The sequence below is a fragment of the Vespa velutina genome, chromosome 1 (assembly GCF_912470025.1).
Source record: "Vespa velutina chromosome 1, iVesVel2.1, whole genome shotgun sequence".
NCBI lineage: Eukaryota > Metazoa > Arthropoda > Insecta > Hymenoptera > Vespidae > Vespa > Vespa velutina.
The window spans coordinates 12,606,396-12,627,105 of NC_062188.1; the positions used below are offsets into that span (position 1 = coordinate 12,606,396).

A 20,710-nucleotide genomic window follows, 5' to 3' on the forward strand; every position below is an offset into this window, starting at 1 on the left:
TACTTCCGTTTCTTGTCGGAACCATGTTCTACCAGTTGGTAAGAGAAGAGAAAGAAGTAACTCGATAAAAATAACTTTTATCTTCTTTTTTTTTTTTTCTTTCCCTTCACGCGTAAAAGAGAATAAAGAACATGGCTTTTGGAAAAAAGGAGATGAATTTCTCTCTCTCTCTCTCTCTCTCTCTCTCTCTCTCTCTCTCTCTCTCTCTCTCTCTCTCTCTCTCTCTCTCTCTTTCTGTCTTTCTGTCTTTCTGTAACATTTCTCTCTATAGAAATAGGAATGACGTGGTAGTGTATGGAAGGACGCAACGCCTCGTAAATCCGATTTAGTTGGATCATCCTAGGCTGTTCGATGCTCGGCAAAAGGCATAACGAGGAAAAAATCGTGAGAAGAAAAGGAAGAAAAAAGAAGTCGTACTTTAAAAAGAGGTAGTGGCGCTGGCCCAGAAGGTAAGCTCGTTCCCCTGGGTTCTCGCGGAAATGAGGTGGAAAACCGCACCCTCGGCACCCAAAGACGGTTCACCTTTTCTTCAAACCTTTTTCCTCCTTCTCTCCCTCCCATATGCGATCCGCCCGGACTACAGAACTTGGATTTCGAGTAGGTACCACTTTCTTCTGTGGTTTCTCGATATTACAAATGCGCTTCGAATACTCGAGCAGGCTTCTAAATCTATCCGAGCGTGAGGATATCGTCGGAAGATCGGAATGTTACGTACTGAGAACAATTTTCTTTCGAACTTTTCCAAGATTCCTCCTCTTTCGGGAAAAAACATAGAAAACGAAGTGAACTCGACTCCCTTAACCATCGGCGTGAAACACTTATAGGTGTTTTACATTGTGATCGAAAAATTCGATCAAAAATGTCCTTAGATTTTTGGATCTAATGAGAATTTATTTTTTTTTGATTATGATTTTTTTCTTTTTAATTTCTTTTTTTTTTCTTTTTTTTTTTTTCTTCTCTTTTTACTTCTTTTTCTTTTTCTTTCCCAAAGTGGGACTAGAGGAAATGGGTGATTCAAAAGAAATCATAGCTTTGTGCGCTTCTTTGCTTGTTGTTCGAAGAGAGAGAGAGAGAGAGAGAGAGAGAGAGAGAGAGAGAGAGAGAAACTGTTCGCCATCTTCTTCTACTCCATCGTATGCGCGTGCATGCGTGTACTGAGGGAGGAAAAAAAACTCGTCGTCGATTCTGAATTAATCTCATTCGACTGCACCCTTTATACGTTGGTTCTCCCTCGCATCCTGCGGCGAGACTCCTGGCCGCTTCGTGGCTTCAAGGTTAATTGGAATGAAAGCGAAGAAAGAAACGGACCGACGGAGAAAGAGGAAGAAGAAGAGAAGTAGGAAGAAATCTTGATCGCGACGATGATTTTTCTTAGCGCAATGAGATACGCTTAACAGCACGTAAAAACCGTCTTCTCTCTCTCTCTCTCTCTCTCTCTCTCTCTCTCTCTCTCTCTCTCTATCTATCTATCTATCTATCTATCTATCTATCTATCTATCTATTCCTTTTTATCAAATAAGACTTGAAAACGGAAAAATTAACCCTTCAAACGAATGCCTATGTTTCTTCTTTCTTTTTCTCATTCTCTTCTCCTTTAGTTGAAATAACTGACTACTTTTTGCGAAAATCAATTATAAAAAGTCTATAGGTAGTTAGTACTACTAGCTTTAAAGGCTAGATATCCCATTACGATCGTTTTTATTCTTCCGATCGTTTTCGTATTTTTCTGTTTTTTTTTTCTTTTTTCTTTTTTCTAATCCAAGCACAGAACGATTTTTATCGATGGAATCTTTTATCTTGAAAAATCTTTTTCTCGAAGATATTATGCTCTCGAAGAGTAAGAATCGTGCAAACTCCATTGCGCCACTCTGATCAACAAGGATGCTACGAAGAAAGGAAAGCGAGAGAATAATGGGAAAGGAAAATTAAAGGTTAAAGAACAGGTGTACCGAGTGATCCTTGACAATAAGAAATAGAAGGAGAAAGTTAGGTTGAAAGAAAAACCTTTAGGCATCCTCTTCTGTGTCTCGGAAATACGCACCATTTACTTCTTATATGTGGTATTATAGATTAAAGAAGGTATGAAAAAGGTCCACTATTCATCTGTAGTTGAATATCAACGAAGAAAGAAATGGAAGAGCGTTCGGACTCTTTACAATGATGCTGATGCATTTCCATTTGTGTAAAGTAGTCGTTTGCAAACGTATTCGAGCTAGGTCACGGGTATGTAATTCAAGATGACGCACTCGTCTTCGACTCTTTGAGCCTATTCGAAGGTGACTCGTCCGTTTAAAGCTTGTTTTGAGTGGCATTATGACTACTCCATACTATACTCTATTTATTATAAAACTATCATTGTTTTGAAATTGCATCTCTACTTTATTTTATTTCATTTCATTGTTTTTTCTTTTTTATATAAGTAGATATTATGTATTTCTAGAAAATGTAATGAAACATTATGATGATATCGTCAGCGATTGAATACCTCTCGATAAGTTTCCCCTTGTATAAAAATAATGATGGCGCATAGGTAATAGATAACCATTATAATAAATCAAAGTTCGATGAGATATCGATTTGACGATAGGGGTGGAGAGACAAGTTTAGGGTTTAAGTAAAAGTCCAAACGAATCAATCCGTTGACCCCTTTAGATTCTATATATTGGACGTTACTGGGGTTGAGACGTTCACTTTCCATTCACCACTAGAAATCGCGCGAACAACCCTCTGTTCTGTAAATCGAGACGGTTTAATAGAATTTCACGCTCCTCTAGGATTGACCAGAACGAGAATCGGTGATTGCTCTTGCGGAATCTGAAAATCGGTCAGGCGAGGAATTGATAATCAAAGCGACTCTTTGCCGAGCATCTATCTATCTATCTATCTATCCATCTATCCATCTATCCATTTATCCATCCATCTATTCATTCATCTATCTGTCCCTCTTTCTATCTATCTATCCATCTATCTATCTATCTATCTATTTCTTACTCTTAGTTTTATGTTTATTAAAAAAAATGAAAAATCGAAAATCGATCATTTTTCAATCTCTCCTTTCGATCATACATGGAAACATAACCGTGTTAATAAGAAAAGTACCTCTTCGAACTTTACACGGAGAACGAATGAGAAAGAACTTTTCTAATTGCTAATACTTCTTCTTTCTTTTTTTTTTCTTTTTCCTTTTGCACTGACGACTCCAAGAGTGTCACAGAGGTCTCTACTTTCCTCTGCTTGTTCCGGAGGGAGAAACAAATCCGTATCTTTGACGAAGTCGAAGAGTGAAAAAGAGAGAAAGAGAGAGAGAGAGAGAGAGAGAGAGAGAGGGAAGGAGAGAGAGAGAGAGAGAGAGAGAGAGAGAAAGAGAAAGTAGTGGGCGTACGTGTCCTTAAGCGAGAACGGGCTTCCACGCTAATGAGGCGCGGCGTAATTAGTGAGACTGTCTACGCGGTGGACCCTTCACGATAGGGAGGATCCCTCTCGACGGGACTCGAGTCTCGGTGTCTCTCTTCTTCTTGTTCTTCTTCTTCTTGCATTTAATCCCTCCCTCCCTCCCTCCCCCTCGCTCTCTCACTGTTTCGTTCTCGACGCATTCTCGAGCGATTTCTTATTCTTAGCCGACGCAAAGCGAACCATTAAAAGTTATCAAAATTTCGAACAGATCTCGATCAAGGTTGATCACGTGTTTATGTATGTGCGTGTACACAACACGTTATGTCAGGGATGCTAGTTTCAGTAGGTGGCTTAGGAAAGGCGGAAGACCGATTTAGAGCACAATGCGGCTCAATGCCGGGGAAATTAGCCGCGGCGCTGTCGGTGACGCCCGTCAGCCCCACACTTAGAGCGAAAAGCATCGAGCTAAAGAGGGACTACCGTATCCATCCCCGATGCCGTCAAACCAAAAAAGAAGAGAGCATAGGCTGCCGCCTGCACGAGTAGTATTATCGATATCATCATATGACATTCGATCCTATCTCGATCTGAATCTCAATCTCGATTTACGATCCTTACTTCTACTCGACACCTCGACTTTTTCCGAGTAACCTTTAGTACCTTTAGAGATTTCGAACTCAAGTAAGCCTATAAAAAAAAATAAAAAAATAAAAAAATTGATGTACGTATTAGATCGAAGATCTAAGAATCGTGTCTTCGTTTTGATTTACCTTCGAAAGTGAATCACGATGGATCTTCTATAGCTTAATAGGCCTACCATAAAATAGCTACGCAGGTAGGCCTCCACTTGAGTAATATGAATAGGCTAAGAATGAATGGACGTTTAGAGAGAGAGAGGAAACTGCGGGCATCTACGACTCCTTTATCTCTCTTTCTTCCTGTCATTCGTGCTATCTGTTCGATGTAGTCTCCTCTCGTGATTGCTTTCTTTCTCTCAGTCTTTCACTTTTTTGTCTTCTTTTACTTCCACCATAAGTAAAAAAAAATAAGAAAAAGAAAGAGACAGAAAGAGAAAGAGAAAGAGAGAGAGAGAAATATAAAGGAGCTTCGTTCGTATCGCACGGCCCTTCTGGATTCGACCACCGTTGAATTCACCGTCGAAGCACTAATGGATGGATAATGGCGTGTAATGGACGACGCGTACATTACGGGTAATACCTCGCGTAGGCGTTTTTGTAGTTTCTCAAGAGACACGAAAAAAGAAGGAGAGAAAGAGAGAAAACGAGAGAAACACGATAAGCGGACGTACTCGTCCGGTGGTTAAAGAAATAATCGATGAGGTGGTAATTTTTACGAGACATATGCATCCATAAATACAGATGTTATTTAGAAGAACATTCAAATACTAACTTCACGTCATTTTCATACTTAACTATAATTTACTACGGAAATTGAATCGTCGTTTTAATTTATCGATGTAAATTAACGTGCACGCTCATTTTAGAAGAAATAGAACAATTTATGAAATGAATCTTTTACGATTAAAAAGTGGGTTTGTAAATCGGTGAGGTCAAAATCTAAACATCGAAGAAAAAAATGTAGAATGATTCTCCTAATTAAATCCTAAATAATTTGTTCATACACGATTCGGTAGCTCTTTCTTTCCTCGTAACTTCAGCTCAGAAGACTCGTCTTGCTATTGCTCGCACGTTTCGAATTTTGCTGCTGTTTCTGCTGCTGCTGTTGGTGCTGCTGCTGCCGTCGCCACCACCACCGCCGCTGCTACCGCTGCTGCACGAGTGTTTGCAGTCCACTCGAAACCAGTCCCGAACGAGCTCGCGTGAGACAGAGAAGAGAGTAAAGGACGTATGAATAGAGACAGAGCAACGCTCTGCCACCAACGAGGCGAGAGGCCAGGAACGTAGCTTAATTTGTCTAACGAGGGGCCCGGCACCTGTCATCCCAACGACGAGAAGATGGACGGATGGACGAGACCCTTCCTTTTTTCTCTTTCTCTCTTTCTCTCTTTCTCTCTTTCTTTCTCGCTCTCTCTCTCTCTCTCTCTCTCTCTCTCTGTCTCTCTCTCTCTCTCTCTTTCTTTCTCTCTTTCTCTTCTTATCGCCTTTCACCCCTGCTGAGGAGAGAGAGAGAGAGGGAGAGGATGTACACTTTTGCTTGCTTACATGAAGCTCGTTTTCTTGACGATCCGTCGACGTCATACACAACCGATAAAAATACTCGAAGAAGAGTTTACGACGTCGTATCTCGAAGATACTCCCATAATATATGTACCAAATCTCGAGTAAGATCCTGATTGATTGGGGGGAAAAAAAAAAAAAAGAAAAAGAAAAAGAAGAAGCGGCGAAAAGCCGAAAAATGTATGGAAATAGACTTACAAAGTACTTTTGTTTGCTCGAATAAAATTAACTTCCCTCATCTTTTTTTTTTTTTCTTTTTTTTTTCCTTTGTTGACGATCATCGTACACTGATAAAGATACTCAAAAAAGATTTACGACGACGTACATATCTCGAAGATATTTCTCGCATAAGAATATATCTATGGGTACCAAATTTCGGATCAAATTCTGAAGAAATTCAATCGAGAATAAAAAGGAACGGAGAAGAAATGACGCAAAGCCGAAAAATTTGTGGAAAGATGAATTACGGGAGAAGTTTGGTCTTGACACCGTGACACTCAGAAGAGGCGTGACCTGCAGACACGCGCGCGCGTGCCTATATCCGGCGGACTCGAACGTAAAAACAAAACGTTACGCCGGCTGTGGGCAAGCGTGTGTGATTGATTTACCGAGGGATGTAAATGCCAGAAACAGTGCCGCGTGCCGACCACCCTTCGTAGAAGAAAGTGACCAAAGATATGGTAGCGCGATAGCCGTTCTTTTCCGGAAAAGATTATTGGTTTTCTAATAACACTAAAACATTATTACAATTGAACCGGCAATTATAAAAATGATCTAAGTCATATATTTTTCATTTTGAGATATTTTAATGTTCGGGTTTGAATTATTTATAAAAATTATTTTTCTATAATGACCATATTGTATGTAATAATGAAAATCATAATAAAGATTAGATAAAACATGCGACAAAATTTTAAATAGACATTTTTAATAAAAACCCCTTGAAACCAATCTGGTTTCTAGTTAACTGGTTGTTATTATTAATTTATTATTAAAGTATTTCAATAATTTTTATCGTAAAAAAGGTTTCTAAGATAGAAAAATATCTCATAGAAATAATTATCGTAGTTATGTGCAACGTAACTATCGTTCGTAAATGGTTACTTTAAAAAATAGATTTGAAAGAGGAATACTATTCGTAGAATTTTTTGAAGTATTCGAATAACGCGATAACGACGTGGAGAATGGCGAATGACGATGACGAGTTGTCAGCATTTGTTTCTCCTTTTGCCAACGGCGAATAGGACTTGCAGCTCAACGCAATCGACGACAACGACGACAACGATCGTGACGCGGAAGGGGATGAGGGTGAAAGAGAGGTACATCCGCTAATTGGATAATTACAGAGTGCACCGCGTTTGTTTTATAATTGGGCGAAAGCCGGGGAACCGTTGCTTGACTCGACGTGCCAAACAACGAAACGGCCGGAGTCACGCTCTACGTGACGAACTACCCTTTGAGCTAATCCGGAACGAGAACCCCTCGGCCTTGCAACACCCCTTCTTCCCTTCCAGCCTGTTCTCCGAACGGATTAGTCGCGCGCGCGCACGCGCCCTTCCTCGAACGAGACTCGACTTTGTCTCGACTTTAAAGTATATCTCTTCATTTTTTATCTTCTTCTTCTCCTTCTAGTTCTTTTTTTACCTTCCTCTTCTTCCACCTTTTCTTTTTCTATTCATGAAAATGGATAAATTCTCTACAAATTTGGTCATCATCGAGACGACTGAGGGATATCGTCTTCCTCCCTTGTCCAACTTTAGAAAGGGGCAAAACGTAAAACAATAAAAGAGGGCTGATCGTAGTACAACGACAGTTATGAGAAGAGGGGAAAAAACAATGAGGGGTTCCTTACTACTACCCAGACACACGTGGCTCATCTATGACGACCGGACGTTTATAAAGTACTATTTTCATTCTACTCCGATAATCTCAACATCGTTAAACCAAAGAATACTCGAGGGCGATCAACGAACTCTCGGACATTCGCGATACACAAAGTTAGATTAATGATTATCAAGCAATAAAATCAAACTTACCGTGATGCTGTTGATATTGCTGTTGATGTTGATAAACACTCGGAGGTGGTGGTACGTGTCCATACATCGGTAGTGCTCTATTGAAACCCGTGTGATGACTGAAAAAAAAAAAAAAAAAGAAAAAATATATTTTATATGATCGAACGATCGATAGACAAAGAAATAATCGATAGTTGCAATTCGAACTTACTCGAGCATTCGATGACCAGCTTCGCTTAAAGATGCAAATCGTGTCGAAGGAGTAAAGCCGATCTGTGGCTTCCATTGATTACCATTGTTACGATTCATTTGTTCAAAGTCTTGAGGTTTCAACACTCTTGGTGGTTCTATAGCACCTTTCAATTTTTTTGTAGAAAAGATAAAACTACTATTGTACTTTGGATCCCGGAAACGTACACTGCACAAAGATATATAACGTAATATAAACAAAGATCATAATTGTTATAAATTAGAATATAATAGATCATTAGTGTTAAATTTTACAATGAATTTACCAATATACTTTATTATTCCTCACTGGTAGTCCATTGATCGGAGAAAGTAATGTAGCTCCATCTCCAATACAATCCTCTGCCAACAACACCATACCTCTCATACCATCTATACGTACTGGTGTTTCAATTTCAAATCCCACTCCATTCATATAAAGACCTTTTACAAAATTATATCCACTATTTCCCAAACCGACATACAATCGATCGTCATCACGTACATTTCGTTTTTCTAAAAAAAATAAATTTTCATCGTAAAATAAATATATCTCTTATACTCTTTTTCTTATAAATATGTAATATTGTATAATAAATATAAAAATATGTAAAATAAAAAAAATGTGCTTGCGCGCGCGTATATGAGTAATATTTACTTTCTGCATCCGTTAAGCTGTCATAATAAGGCTCTAAAGCCTTGAACAGTCTTTTTTCATCAACAAAGGGAAGCAAAGCTACGCCTTGCCAAGCAAACTTTTTCCCATTAAGATCTATCTTGAAGTCTTCTGGATAAAAATCTATGATCGGAGATTTCTAAAATTAATAGATTTTTATGTAGAGAATTTTTTCAATATATTTTACAATAGATTTTATATAGAAAATCTTTTAAAATTTTTCTATCATAGACCAATATATAATACTTATAGTACTTACTGGATCACTCATTAATTTTGCCCATGATTGTGGCACGTGTATACTACTAGCTGCTGGAAATACACCCATCAGCTGTTCTAAAGGACGAAACTATAACAATAGAAATAGGATTGTATACTGATACGCTTAATATAATAATATATTTATGTACAGGATATTTCAGAATATGTGTATTCATCGTACTAAAATAAGAAAAATAATTCATATAAACATATGCCCAATATGTTATGAACATATGCCTTGTTTTCGAGATACACCCATTTTCGTATTATATCAATTGTTCAGCTCCCTTCACAGGTAACAATTTTTAAAGATAACAAAAACTTTTATTTGAGCCGAATATTGTTCACTTCGAACAATTTCTGTAAAAACCAATTGAACAATTGATATAATACAAAAGTGTTTATATGAACTTCTCTTTTCTTATTTTAGTATGCTGAATGGTTATACCCACATGTTCTGAAACATCCTGTATATATAAGAAATATACGTATATACTTACTGGTACAGTATCTTTCTCAAATTCTGTAGAAAGACCACCTATATTAATAAAATCACTTGCAAAAGGTGCGTAATGATATGGAAAATACCATTTCCATGAAGCGCAACCTTGATAATAATAACGTAAAACCCAACATAAACCACGTACATACTGTAAGGCCACATTGTTTCTGTAAATTAGATTATATTATTGTTTGCCATTTGGAACTATTCTCATTTAAATTATTAATTATTAATCAAATTATTTGATTACCTAAATGCGAGATTGTCGGGAGATACGTCAAACTTTGACTCATAATAACGATCTTTAAAACCATCTTCCCAAAGTCTAACTTCATCATGTGCTCGATCGTCATCGTCAGTATCATCCGCTGATACTTCGTCGATTTTGCGTTTGTTTAACTCATTTTTACCCTATCAAAAATACAGTCAGTATATTCGATACAAGATTACCAAGGCCAATAGAGGAAAATAAAAAAATAAATATGTATACCTCAGGACGCAGCATACTCTCGAGTGCAGTGGTTACATTTGTACCCACCGATGCATGTTCCGATTGCATAATCGAACAAGTGCTATAATTCTGATTTTGCATGCGCATTTGATAAGCTTCATGGCGTGCATTTTCAACTGGTTTAATGGTTTGTCCCAATGGCTGGAATATCCATAATACCAAATATTTATAATTATGTTAAAAAGAAAAAAGAAAATAAAATAAATACAAAACTCACCATAGGTGCAAATTGTCCTGTAGGAATCCATTTTGGTTTATAATTGCTAAGTGTTTTCAATCTTTTTTTCTTATCCTTCTCACGTTGTTTAAAAGCCAATTCATTCTGTTGCCTTTTTTTAAAAATTTCATCCTCTACATCACCAAGTTCAGACATTATCACCTGCACTCTATCCAAATTAATGTCACCACTATCCGTTAAGAAACCCTGCGATTTTTATAAATATTTGTTAAGTAATACTTCTTAAACATATTTCTTTAATATTTATGAAAAAAACATTAGCGCAATTGTTTCTCTGATATTATTTATAGAGATTTTTTAATATCGAACAACAATATAAAACGTTTAACACAATTTAAATAGATAGTTATAAACTGATAATATGTATTTTCTCTATTAACTTTTAATCTTTAATATACATTAAGAATTATAAAAAAAAAAAAAGTAGATATACATACTCCTGTTTTATACACAGCTTTTTTGTACAAATTTACAAGCCTATCAATAGCTCCTTCTCTAATTTCCAATGACGGAAGATGAGGTAGAAAATCATTTCCTACAAAAAAACACATAAAAACCCAATCGTCTATAGCACGTTCAAAATCATATTTAAACGGTAGATTGGGCATTTGCAATTCTCTCTCTAAATATTCTCTTAAAACATTTAATCGCACAAATATATATTGACATTCTGCGGAAAATGCATTGTCCTCTTCTTTTTGATTAGGTTCTGCGCCAGTACATTCTTGCATTTCGTGTCCTAATTGACCACATATATCACATGGTTTTGGTTTATTCGGTTTAAATTCTTCACGAATAATAGTAAAATTGGGTTCATGTGTGGCAAGACCCAACATAATTAAATCAGCATCAGCACCACACAAAACATGCTGTGTATTAGGATTATGATTGGGTTGAGCTATAAAGGAAAAATTGACAATTGTGAAATTAATTCATCATTTGATTTCATATTTATATGCAATGTTCTGAAAATGTAATTTTACCTCTTTGTCTTCTAATAAAATCCATTATTTTGTGTTCTCCTTCTCCTGGAACATTTGCATCGCTCAGTATGACTTTTATGTCCCTCCAACCAGGATCATTATTCAAACGATCGTGTATATAATAATGTAAACATTTTGATAATCTTGCCATAAATGGAGTGCCCTATAGTAACAAATTATTTTGTATCTATAAGTTGTATATTGAACAAGTACAATAATTTTTATAATTATTTTACAAACTGGAGTAATGCAGTTGCTATCAAAGTGCTCTTCTTTTGGCTTTTCTGGTGGTAATACAGCTCCTTTCAAAGCTAATTCAGAGCGCACCCTTTGAATTTCATTAAGTTTTTCGCTTGTTTCTTTAGATGCACGGAAACGACGTGATCTTTGTTGATTCATTTTAGCCCTAGGTGCCTGTACAATAATAACGTATTAAATGCACCAGCAAATATTTCTATACAAACTTTTTATATTAATTACATGTCAATACTTACAACTCCATCTATAGCCATGTAAAGTAACTTCCTGGGTCTTACAATACGAAACAAGCGGTCAATACATTCAAAAATAGCCTCCATCATTTCTTCCTCATTCTTTGGTGCGGGTCTATAATATAACATCAAACATTATTCGAATGAAATAAAATGAAAATTAATCCTTTGCAGTTACAATATATTCTCATTATTTTGTTCCAATAAATCCGCACTTGGCCATTTTCAGTCAATATGAAATAGTCCACTATAATTTTGATATTTTAACATCTAACTAATACAGTACAACATATTTATTATATAAATATATTTATATCAAGTATTTACAATTCTAATAAACATCTTAGCACAAGACTTATTGAAACAAAGTTTAATGTTGTCTGACTCAATCTGGAATCTGGAATAATCAAAGGATTAATAACTTATAATTAATATACTAACTGATCTACTGGATGGGTACATGGATGAATGATTCCATTCATATCCAAATATAAATTATCAAATTCAATCCCATTTGGATTAGGATCTGCAGAATTAACAGGAACATGTACTCCATTAGAGTTTATTGGCTGTTAACATAAAACGTAATATTAATAACTATAACCTTTTAATTAAGTTTTTATAAGAAAGAAATACACATGCACGGAAATAACCATATGAACAACATTTAGATAAATTAACATCATAACCTAACATTCCATTTAAAATTTGACAACAGATTTTTCATTCTTGTTTTGGTAGCAAATATAATAAATTTCGAACAATAGATAATAATCGTTATTTAATAAACGATATTAATATATTGAAATAATTGTTATAATGAGTTAAATATGAACAAGAACAAATCATTTAACCTACCTTTTGTTCTATACACTCCACTATCATGGAAGGATATTTTCGACTTAACCATCGGAAAAACGCCGGGACACCCATGTCGTCATTAATATTGTTTTATAGTAGAATATAATCGTTGAATTTTGATTCCCTTTCACAAATTATTCACTATAGATAAATAATCTTAAAATTTGTTACACGCACTATATTCAAACATACATGAATGTCCAAAAGCATATGTTGCTTTAAACACTATATAACATAGAATGCAACGGTGTATGTACAATTGTAGCGACTAGTGTCGTCAGCTCTCGGCACGTCGTGTAAGTATAATGACAGCAACTTTGCTAGTTACAATCAGATGTCGCGTCGAAAATTGGCAACATCGATTCCTACATCAACCAATAGCGCTATTTGCTGAATATTTTTTAATACAAAAGAAAAAGGAGCAAATGATATATATAATTGAAAACTATATAGAATAACATTCATGCGAACACATGAAAGAATTCAAGCTTTTCATATTTTATTCTTCCATTAATAGAAAAAATTATAAGAAAAATTCAACAAAGAATTAATTGATTGTCCTTTCCTTCAACAAATATGTGAGAATTAAATACTTGTATTACTCAGTATTTCACTTAAGTTAAACCATTCTCGTATTTAATTATGTATTCAGTCTTATGTCTAGTTTATTTGAAAACATCGGGTACAAACTAACAAGTGTAACTCTGTTATTTATATATATATATATATACATTATGTATAAATGTAAGATATAGTAAAATATGTACATAATTTAGATAAATACAACTAATATTCGAATTATAAATACAAATAATCCTTCGTTACGTATCGAAGGACAAACAATTCTTTTTAAGCACTAATCCTTTGAACTCGAAATAAATAAATACTCTATAACAAATATTTTTGAGGCCAATGTAATCCAATAAAAACTCAATACATATGATATAAGCTACTTATTTTATACTATTTATTTTTTATTATAGTATTTATTATCCATAAAATTCAGTGATTAATGCGTTATAAATAATTTATAGAGAAGAATATAATATATAACATGGAAGATAATAAAAATATATTATGTGGACCTTCATCTTCTACAAAGGGCTTAATACACAACAACATAGGAGAACTGCTTTTAAATCAATTGCATGCACATGGAACTCGAATTGCTCAGGTAAAAAATTTATTTATTATAAAAAGAATATTCTTAAATTATCAAAATTTATAGTTTAAATAAAACAAATCTTATTCTTTTCCTAGATCAATGCACACACTGGAGAAAAACAAACATATCAAGAAATTCTAAATGCTAGTAAAAGATTAGCAACATATTTTAGCAAAATAGGCTTGAAAATAGAAGACCGCATAGCTATATGCAGTGAAAATAATATAGAGTTCTGCATTCCTCTTTGTGCTGCATTATTTTTGGGAATTACAGTATGTCCCCTAAATCCAATGTATTTGAAAAGAGAGTTCTATCATGCATTGACAATATCAAAGCCCAAATATATTTTTACTTCATCAATGGCAGTAAATACTTTGCAGGAAGTTATTAAGCAATTACCTTGGTCGCCAAAACTAGTTATCTTAACTGCTTATAATAATTTACCTAATATGAAAGATTTAATATTAAATATAGATACCAATGAGATTAACAATTTTCAAGTTTGTAATATTGATGTGAATAATAATGTAGCAGCAATTTTATGCTCTAGCGGAACTACAGGACTTCCAAAAGGAGTTATGCTGACAAACAAAAATCTATTACTAGCAATAAAGCATTTCAGTAATCCAGAAATTGGACCGATGCATAAAGACACAATAGCATTATATATGCTACCATATTTTCATGCTTATTCATTTTCAACTCTACTTGTTGGATTAATCGTAGGTGCCAAAGGCATAATACTTGCACGTTTTGAGGAAAAACTTTTCTTACATACAATAGAAAAATACAAAATCGAGGCCTTAACTTTAGTGCCACCGCTTATGGTTTTCTTGGCAAAACATCCTTTTGTTGATCGATATGACCTCTCGAGTATAAAAACAATATGGTAAATATAAATATAAATATATACAATTAATCCTTGTCAATTTTTTAATTTTTTATGACAGTTAATATATATATCTAATATAAGTAAGATAATCTTATTTATAGGTGTGGAGCAGCTTCTTTACCTGAAGAAATTCAGAAAGCTGTAGCAAAAAGATTAAATGTTTCCAATATAAAACAAGGTTATGGATTAACAGAAACAACTTTAGCAGTATTACAATCACCATCTAATCATAAATATGGTAGCGTGGGAGTAGTAGCTCCTGATACTTTAGGTAAACAATTGATTGAAATTTACTTTCTCATCTAAAGAAATATAATTAATAATTATATTTAGCAAAGGTAATACCAATTGATGAGCCAAATTCAAATAAAGCATTGGAAGCAAATTGCAAAGGAGAATTATGTTTCAAAGGAGATCTAATAATGAAAGGCTATTGCGATGATAGCAAATCAACGAGCACAATTATCGATAAAGATGGTTGGCTACATACAGGGGATGTAGGATACTACGATGAAGATGGCTTTTTTTATATAGTTGATCGCTTAAAAGAACTTATCAAATATAAAGGGTTCCAAGTACCTCCAGCAGAATTAGAAGCAGTTTTATTAACTTGCCCTGGAATCAAAGATGCCGCTGTAGTTGGATTACCAGATGAAGAAGCTGGAGAATTACCACTTGCCTTTGTTGTGAGGCAAAATCGAAGTAAAATAACAGAAGATGAAATCATTAAATATGTTAATGGTAATACTAATAATGTGGTTTTACTATATAGTGAAGACTTCTGTATAAATAATTATAATGTCATTATTTGTTTTAGAACAAGTATCATGTCATAAAAGACTTAGAGGTGGTGTCAAATTTGTGAAAGATATTCCAAAAACTGCTTCCGGCAAAATATTACGTAGAGTATTACGTAATATGGTAAAATCTAAATTATAAAAGAAAAGATTTTATTGGAATAAGAAATTATAATGATCTGTCAGTAATACTTTTTCAAATTTACAATTTTTTATTAAAACTGATGAAAAAGTGCTATTATTCGATAACTATTTGGTAACGTATTTATTATGCTTCACTGATTTTTCTTTTGTATCCCATTGAAATAAGATTTATACATTTTTATACATAATTGTGTAATACTAATATTATTGTAAAGAGATTTTATAAAATGTATTTTATTCTAGTCTTATCAATATGAATTAATTAAGTATAAATTTGACTTATTGTTATCAATATCAATAATATATTTAATGCAATTATCTACATATTATATAGTTTGCTTTATGTTCGATTATTATTTTATTACAAATAAAAAACCAAGTTATCTAATTATTTATTATTTTATTATTCTTAATTAATTTTTCGACCAATTACCATAGCAAAAAATACTGTCAACAGAAAAACCATAAATTATCTTTTATAAATTTTCATTTTTAATATCTAAAGTTTGTGATATATATGAATGTATGTATATAAATTATATACATATATACTCAGAAGTAGGCAACTTCTTGGCAATACCATTAATCAATCTATTTACCTACTACTTAAATTTATTAACTGTAACTCCAAGTTTACAAACAAGAGCTGTTAAGCTTACAGAGAGATCTCATCTAATACCTTATTTAGTATAGAATAGAGACAGATAGAACATACGTGATTGTAAATCGACTATTCATAAAAAGACAGAAACAAAAACTATGCAATTCATGAGGCATGGCATTGTCAAATAATTGAGATCATCTTCTCTCAGTTTAAGTAGAAATGCAAGCTAAATGTGGGTTGCCAATTACCCCCACTTTTGGTATACATAATTAATTCGTAAAGATTTTGTTTTGTAGTTATCTATATATAGGACACTACATCTACAGCATGAATTATTCTAATGTAGAATAAAATATTATAGATTGTTAATGTTTCGTGCATAATCGACATTTAATGTTTTTCCGTTTAGATCGCGTATTCACCTCTATGTTATCATGATTAATAATTTTTCTGACGTATATTTTACAATATTTATAATAATGATTTTCATGGTTTTCTTTTTTTATAATAATGATTTTATGGCTCCTTAGAATTAATGACCGACTGTATAATAAATGCACTACGGATGTTATTCAGTTAGATGTTATTCAATATAAGATTTTAGAAAAAATCTTTTCGAAAATTTTCGTTCTTGACGAAAATATAAGACGGTGTGAACGGAAAGTTCTATGTGGGGCGTATGCGAGCCAAAGAAAGTGTTAATTAAAATATAATAAGTATATAAATAAATTCATTAAGGAATGACATAAAAAGTGTAACATTGAAGCAAATTACTTGTGTTATTGTAAATTTTGTTTGACTTCTTCTGGTATATGATTTAAATACCACTGATGTGCCTCTCCAGGAGCAGTAGCTAAAACACCTCTTAAATTCGGATGTATTGTTTCTGCATGATACGCATATTTTTCTCCATAAAAATCAGTTAAAGTTCCACCAATTGCATGCAACACTGCTTCAGGTGCACAAGTATCCCATTTTTTGCAACCTTTACTGGCAAATACATAAGCATGTGCTTTACCTTCCAAAAGTAGAATTACCTATAAGTATGCCAAAAGTTAATATTTGATTCAAAATTATTATTAGTGTATTTACAATCGAATAGAAAATTAATTTTCATGACTTTATATTACGAAGTAAAGATAACTTACTTTATGGCCTGCACCACCTACACGAATTACCTCATCTGGGCTCAAAGCATCTATAGCAGCTTTAACATTTTTATCCGAGTGAGAACTAAAATATAAATTGTACACATTATTGTTTCTTTTTAATATATTATAGATAGAATAGTTTCCACGTAGTTCATTTTTCTTAAAATAAATTTACCGTGTGGTTGTAATAAATCTTTTTCCATCAGGAGGTGAAGTTGGTACAAATCCACCATATCCTACTTCATTAATTGCCCATAATGTACGACCCAATATACCCTTTTCATTATCCTTATAATATGGCTGATGAATCACACCACCAACTGCTTTCTTTCCAATTGCTACTCCCACTAATACTGTAACATGCTCTACAAGTCCTTGTGTGTATTCAGATGTACCTAAAACAATTGTTTCACATATAAAAATTATTTTCATTTCCATTTTCAATGGTTTTTAGAACCATTTTTCTGTTAAACATATTTCATATGTTTAATAGAAAAATTAATTATTGATAAATATTACCATCTAAAGGATCTACCCAAACGCACACATCTTTTGGATCTATATTTTCAAGATGCGCTGGCAATTTCAACTTCAAAATATCTTGATCTGCTTCGGTAACAATCCAATCGGACGGTATTTCACAACTATTGGGTTCTTCTTCTCCAATAATAGTGATGTTCGGAAATAGTTGACTTAAAGAAGTTATAATACATTTCTGTGCACACCGATCAGCTTCAGTTTGTAAATCATTTTTGCCCTTTTCTACTATTTTTAAGCCTCCTTGACTCATAACATCGCGAATTATTTTACCTGCACGTATTGTAGCTGATATAGAAGTAGCCACTATACGTGTTAAAAGAGAAGCACTTTGAGCCATTCTTGAATAATTATTTTTCTTGTCTAAATTTCTTATGTTTTGTATAAAAATATGTTTGATAAGTATTACTTAGAGTAAGAAAAGTAACTTTCCTCATAATACAGTTTGTCTCCTATAAGATAAAAAATTAGAAACCCATTAGTCAAGGTTATATTAGCCAACTCATAAGATAAATAATAAATTTTAGGAGAAGGGATATCTAAATTCTTACTAGTATTAATTCCTTTAAACTTATGAGATATAAATATATATTGTGTGTGTGTGTATATATATAGAGAGAGAGGAAAATTTACGATTGGTACAGTAGTATACATTTCTCTTTCAATTCATACAGTATATACATTCCTATATGTAATATAAAGGAACATAATTCAAACGACAGCAAAACGACAAAAATATTAATTAATTCAAATACTTAATCTTCTTTTAAACAAAGGTGAAATGAATTTAAATAAAAAGAAGTTATCGCGATTATATAAGATAATAAAATATCATAAAGTAATATAATTTTCCTTAGAATTTAAAATCCTTATTTTCAAACATTAAATTAGTTAATTTACAATACATTAATATAATAAAAGAGAAATCAATATGATGTAAACAAAAAATTATAAAATAATTTTTAAACAATGACACAATTGATTTTACATTGTAATAAAGTTAAAAAATGTAATAATTATACAAGAGATAGTACCTTAGAAAATTTAATACTCACAAGCATATAATAGATAATATTAAATTACATTATAAAATAGAAATGAATGCAATAAATAGCAAGAAATTATTTATTCAAAACTATAATAATTGTTATTAATAAACTGACTAGAGAATTTGCGAAATTTCCCTAGAGAGGGAGCGTGAGATAGGATTTGGCATTGTACGACGTGTTACTAAAAGATTTTACTTTTAGTTGTAATATAAACTTTGTTATCCTTCTTTAGCAGTCATTTTCCTTCTCACAACGAAAGGATGAGTTATTGCGATGTTTACGTAATGTTAATATGATATGTAATGAAAAATATAAAATCTATGTAAAACAGATATATACCAGGTAAGTGAGAACCATGAAAAAATCTAGACCAAAGTTTATTTAGATGAAAGAAGTTTAAATCGGGAATTAATTATATAGATTAATTAAATTTAAGGAAATATATTAAAAATTCTTAAAGAATTATTAAAGATGGGTTCTGGACAGAGCACTCGCAGATTGACTATATCCAATGAAGAAGAAATAGGAGTGATTAAAGTATCTAATGCAGTTGTAGAACGATTAGCTCAAGGAAGTAACAAAGTTTCCACTGAGACCGTTAAGGATGTAAGCTCATTTACACCAACACAATCAGCTAATCCTACAGTTCCTTTATCATCATCGCAAACTGGAAATGTACCTTCTGGATATCCAGTATACTATTATCCAGAATTAACATTATCTGCTCTTGAAATGCAGAATAAGAAAGAACAAGAACTTCAAGTTCAAAATCAGTATTGGCAAAGACGCTTGCAAAACATGGAAAAAAAGCATTTAATGATAGATCGCATTTTAGAAGAAGAATATAAAAGAACTGTTGATGAATTTTCTTCTGGTAAAGTAATAGGTAAAACCAAGTTTTTCTCATTTTAAATATTTTTAATTTAACCTATTTTAATAATATTACATTTGTCCTTTAATCATGACATTTGCCTTTTATATTTATAATTATATCAACCACTATTATTTCCACAAACTACAGATTAGAATTATGAGCGTGATCTTTTAAATTATAAAAATTAATGAAAAATTTGATATGAAAATATTATCATACTATTCTTGAATGTCTAGACAAATATCTTACGGTTGATTTAAAATTAAAATATTTTATAAACTGAATTACTATTATTTAACAAATTTTATTTTATGAATGTAAGTTTTTACTTCTACTTATACTTATTTTTGTAAATAGGACAAAAAATGGGAGGTAATCTCAGCGACGAACAGCTGTGTACTGCAGGAAAAGAAAAAGTACTAAAATGCTATCAAGATAATCCTAAGGAAATACTTAAATGTTCAGATTTAGTAGAGGAATTTTCTAATTGTGTTGATCAACGTAGAGTAAATTTAATTACAACACGTTGTTAACACAGTAAATTCTGTTATTAGTTGTTTAATAAATTATTGTGCTTTTGTAGAATTTCCTGTTTTATGAACAATAAATTACACTATTCATAAATTCATATATATCTCTTAATTCATATTTAATATAATAATTTAAGAAGAAACAATATGTTAAACATTTTACAGGTTTTGACAAAATATATGTGAATTTTATCTAATGAAACAAATTTGATCACTTATTATGTATGTTATACAAATTATTTTAAATATAATTTGGAAATGATAAACATAAAATATATTAAATATTTTTAATGAGTTATGCACTGCTTCCTTGTTTGTTAGAATATGTCAAACTAAAGTAGACCATACCATAATAAATTTATATTATTCATTATTTTAGGGCTCTACGCGCATAAAATTCTATTCTTAAACATACATCATTTGTATAATTAATCATTATTAAACTTGCCATAATTACCAATAATACAAAAAACAATAAAAAATATTCATATAAAATACTAATATTTAAATAAATCAAGTACGTGTAATATCTTTTTTTACTATACAGTAATGCAAACATTATTAAATTGTACTTCTACAACATTATACTTAACTCATTGTTCTAAGAAAT

General features: G+C 32.5%; 4 protein-coding genes across 17 annotated transcripts in view; 2 read left to right on the forward strand and 2 right to left on the reverse strand.

The window, feature by feature from the left end:
- LOC124948793 (5'-3' exoribonuclease 2 homolog) overlaps positions 1-12,597 on the reverse strand; it is a 24,890-nt gene extending 12,293 nt beyond the window's left edge. Inside the window, exons 1-16 of one of the 2 annotated variants that reach the window (XM_047492983.1) lie at positions 12,355-12,597; positions 11,938-12,065; positions 11,500-11,611; positions 11,246-11,419; positions 11,006-11,168; positions 10,460-10,920; positions 10,002-10,208; positions 9,764-9,925; positions 9,524-9,684; positions 9,272-9,440; positions 8,770-8,859; positions 8,493-8,649; positions 8,122-8,350; positions 7,818-8,024; positions 7,628-7,725; positions 6,502-7,345 (exon numbers count right to left, since the gene is read on the reverse strand). In XM_047492983.1, the coding sequence (XP_047348939.1) occupies positions 7,263-7,345; positions 7,628-7,725; positions 7,818-8,024; positions 8,122-8,350; positions 8,493-8,649; positions 8,770-8,859; positions 9,272-9,440; positions 9,524-9,684; positions 9,764-9,925; positions 10,002-10,208; positions 10,460-10,920; positions 11,006-11,168; positions 11,246-11,419; positions 11,500-11,611; positions 11,938-12,065; positions 12,355-12,429 (2,676 nt within the window). In that variant the 5' untranslated portion in view covers positions 12,430-12,597 and the 3' untranslated portion in view covers positions 6,502-7,262. Of the gene's footprint in view, positions 1-6,501; positions 7,346-7,627; positions 7,726-7,817; positions 8,025-8,121; positions 8,351-8,492; positions 8,650-8,769; positions 8,860-9,271; positions 9,441-9,523; positions 9,685-9,763; positions 9,926-10,001; positions 10,209-10,459; positions 10,921-11,005; positions 11,169-11,245; positions 11,420-11,499; positions 11,612-11,937; positions 12,066-12,354 lie in introns of those variants that run through there. The other variant, XM_047492973.1, reaches the window with a different exon arrangement.
- Positions 12,598-12,780: 183 nt separating this feature from the next.
- On the forward strand, positions 12,781-15,746 carry LOC124949461 (4-coumarate--CoA ligase 1-like). 4 transcript variants are annotated; one of them, XM_047494525.1, is made up of 7 exons: positions 12,785-12,935; positions 13,010-13,101; positions 13,392-13,531; positions 13,618-14,411; positions 14,516-14,685; positions 14,748-15,155; positions 15,232-15,746. In XM_047494525.1, exons 3-7 carry the CDS (start codon positions 13,412-13,414, stop codon positions 15,351-15,353), a joined length of 1,614 nt encoding a protein of 537 aa, XP_047350481.1. In that variant the 5' UTR covers positions 12,785-12,935; positions 13,010-13,101; positions 13,392-13,411; the 3' UTR covers positions 15,354-15,746. The 4 variants fall into 4 exon arrangements, with proteins under 4 accessions (XP_047350462.1, XP_047350472.1, XP_047350481.1 ...); XM_047494506.1 differs by lacking the exon at positions 13,010-13,101 and having other exon boundaries at positions 12,781-12,935; XM_047494516.1 differs by having other exon boundaries at positions 12,782-13,101.
- Positions 15,747-16,141: 395 nt separating this feature from the next.
- On the reverse strand, positions 16,142-18,849 carry LOC124949537 (3'(2'),5'-bisphosphate nucleotidase 1). Of its 3 annotated transcripts, none has more exons than XM_047494760.1 (5): positions 18,703-18,849; positions 17,630-18,099; positions 17,286-17,505; positions 17,108-17,192; positions 16,142-16,996 (listed from the first exon to the last, which is right to left on the reverse strand). In XM_047494760.1, the coding sequence occupies exons 2-5, from the start codon at positions 17,985-17,987 to the stop codon at positions 16,739-16,741; spliced, it is 921 nt and encodes a 306-aa protein (XP_047350716.1). In that variant the 5' UTR covers positions 17,988-18,099; positions 18,703-18,849; the 3' UTR covers positions 16,142-16,738. The 3 variants fall into 3 exon arrangements, with proteins under 3 accessions (XP_047350716.1, XP_047350733.1, XP_047350724.1); XM_047494777.1 differs by lacking the exon at positions 18,703-18,849 and adding an exon at positions 18,199-18,320; XM_047494768.1 differs by lacking the exon at positions 18,703-18,849 and having other exon boundaries at positions 17,630-18,173.
- Positions 18,290-20,198, forward strand: LOC124949562. Of its 8 annotated transcripts, none has more exons than XM_047494872.1 (4): positions 18,290-18,423; positions 18,929-19,038; positions 19,117-19,582; positions 19,928-20,198. In XM_047494872.1, exons 3-4 carry the CDS (start codon positions 19,168-19,170, stop codon positions 20,101-20,103), a joined length of 591 nt encoding a protein of 196 aa, XP_047350828.1. In that variant the 5' UTR covers positions 18,290-18,423; positions 18,929-19,038; positions 19,117-19,167; the 3' UTR covers positions 20,104-20,198. The 8 variants fall into 8 exon arrangements, with proteins under 8 accessions (XP_047350828.1, XP_047350803.1, XP_047350810.1 ...); XM_047494847.1 differs by having other exon boundaries at positions 19,133-19,582; XM_047494854.1 differs by having other exon boundaries at positions 19,157-19,582.
- The last annotated feature ends 512 nt before the right edge of the window (positions 20,199-20,710 follow it).

Bases quoted from the DNA above. Each gene is read 5' to 3' on its own strand.
- LOC124949461 (XM_047494506.1), top strand. From the start codon at position 13,412: ATGGAAGATAATAAAAATATATTATGTGGACCTTCATCTTCTACAAAG. The intron at 13,532-13,617 runs GTAAAAAATTTA...TTCTTTTCCTAG, and splicing joins ATGGAACTCGAATTGCTCAG to ATCAATGCACACACTGGAGA. The intron at 14,412-14,515 runs GTAAATATAAAT...TCTTATTTATAG, and splicing joins TCGAGTATAAAAACAATATG to GTGTGGAGCAGCTTCTTTAC.
- LOC124949537 (XM_047494760.1), bottom strand. From the start codon at position 17,987: ATGGCTCAAAGTGCTTCTCTTTTAACACGTATAGTGGCTACTTCTATA. The intron at 17,506-17,629 runs GTAATATTTATC...CAATTGTTTTAG, and splicing joins TTGGGTAGATCCTTTAGATG to GTACATCTGAATACACACAA. The intron at 16,997-17,107 runs GTAAGTTATCTT...GCATACTTATAG, and splicing joins TAGGTGGTGCAGGCCATAAA to GTAATTCTACTTTTGGAAGG.
- LOC124949562 (XM_047494872.1), top strand. From the start codon at position 19,168: ATGGGTTCTGGACAGAGCACTCGCAGATTGACTATATCCAATGAAGAA. The intron at 19,583-19,927 runs GTAAAACCAAGT...TTTTGTAAATAG, and splicing joins TTCTTCTGGTAAAGTAATAG to GACAAAAAATGGGAGGTAAT.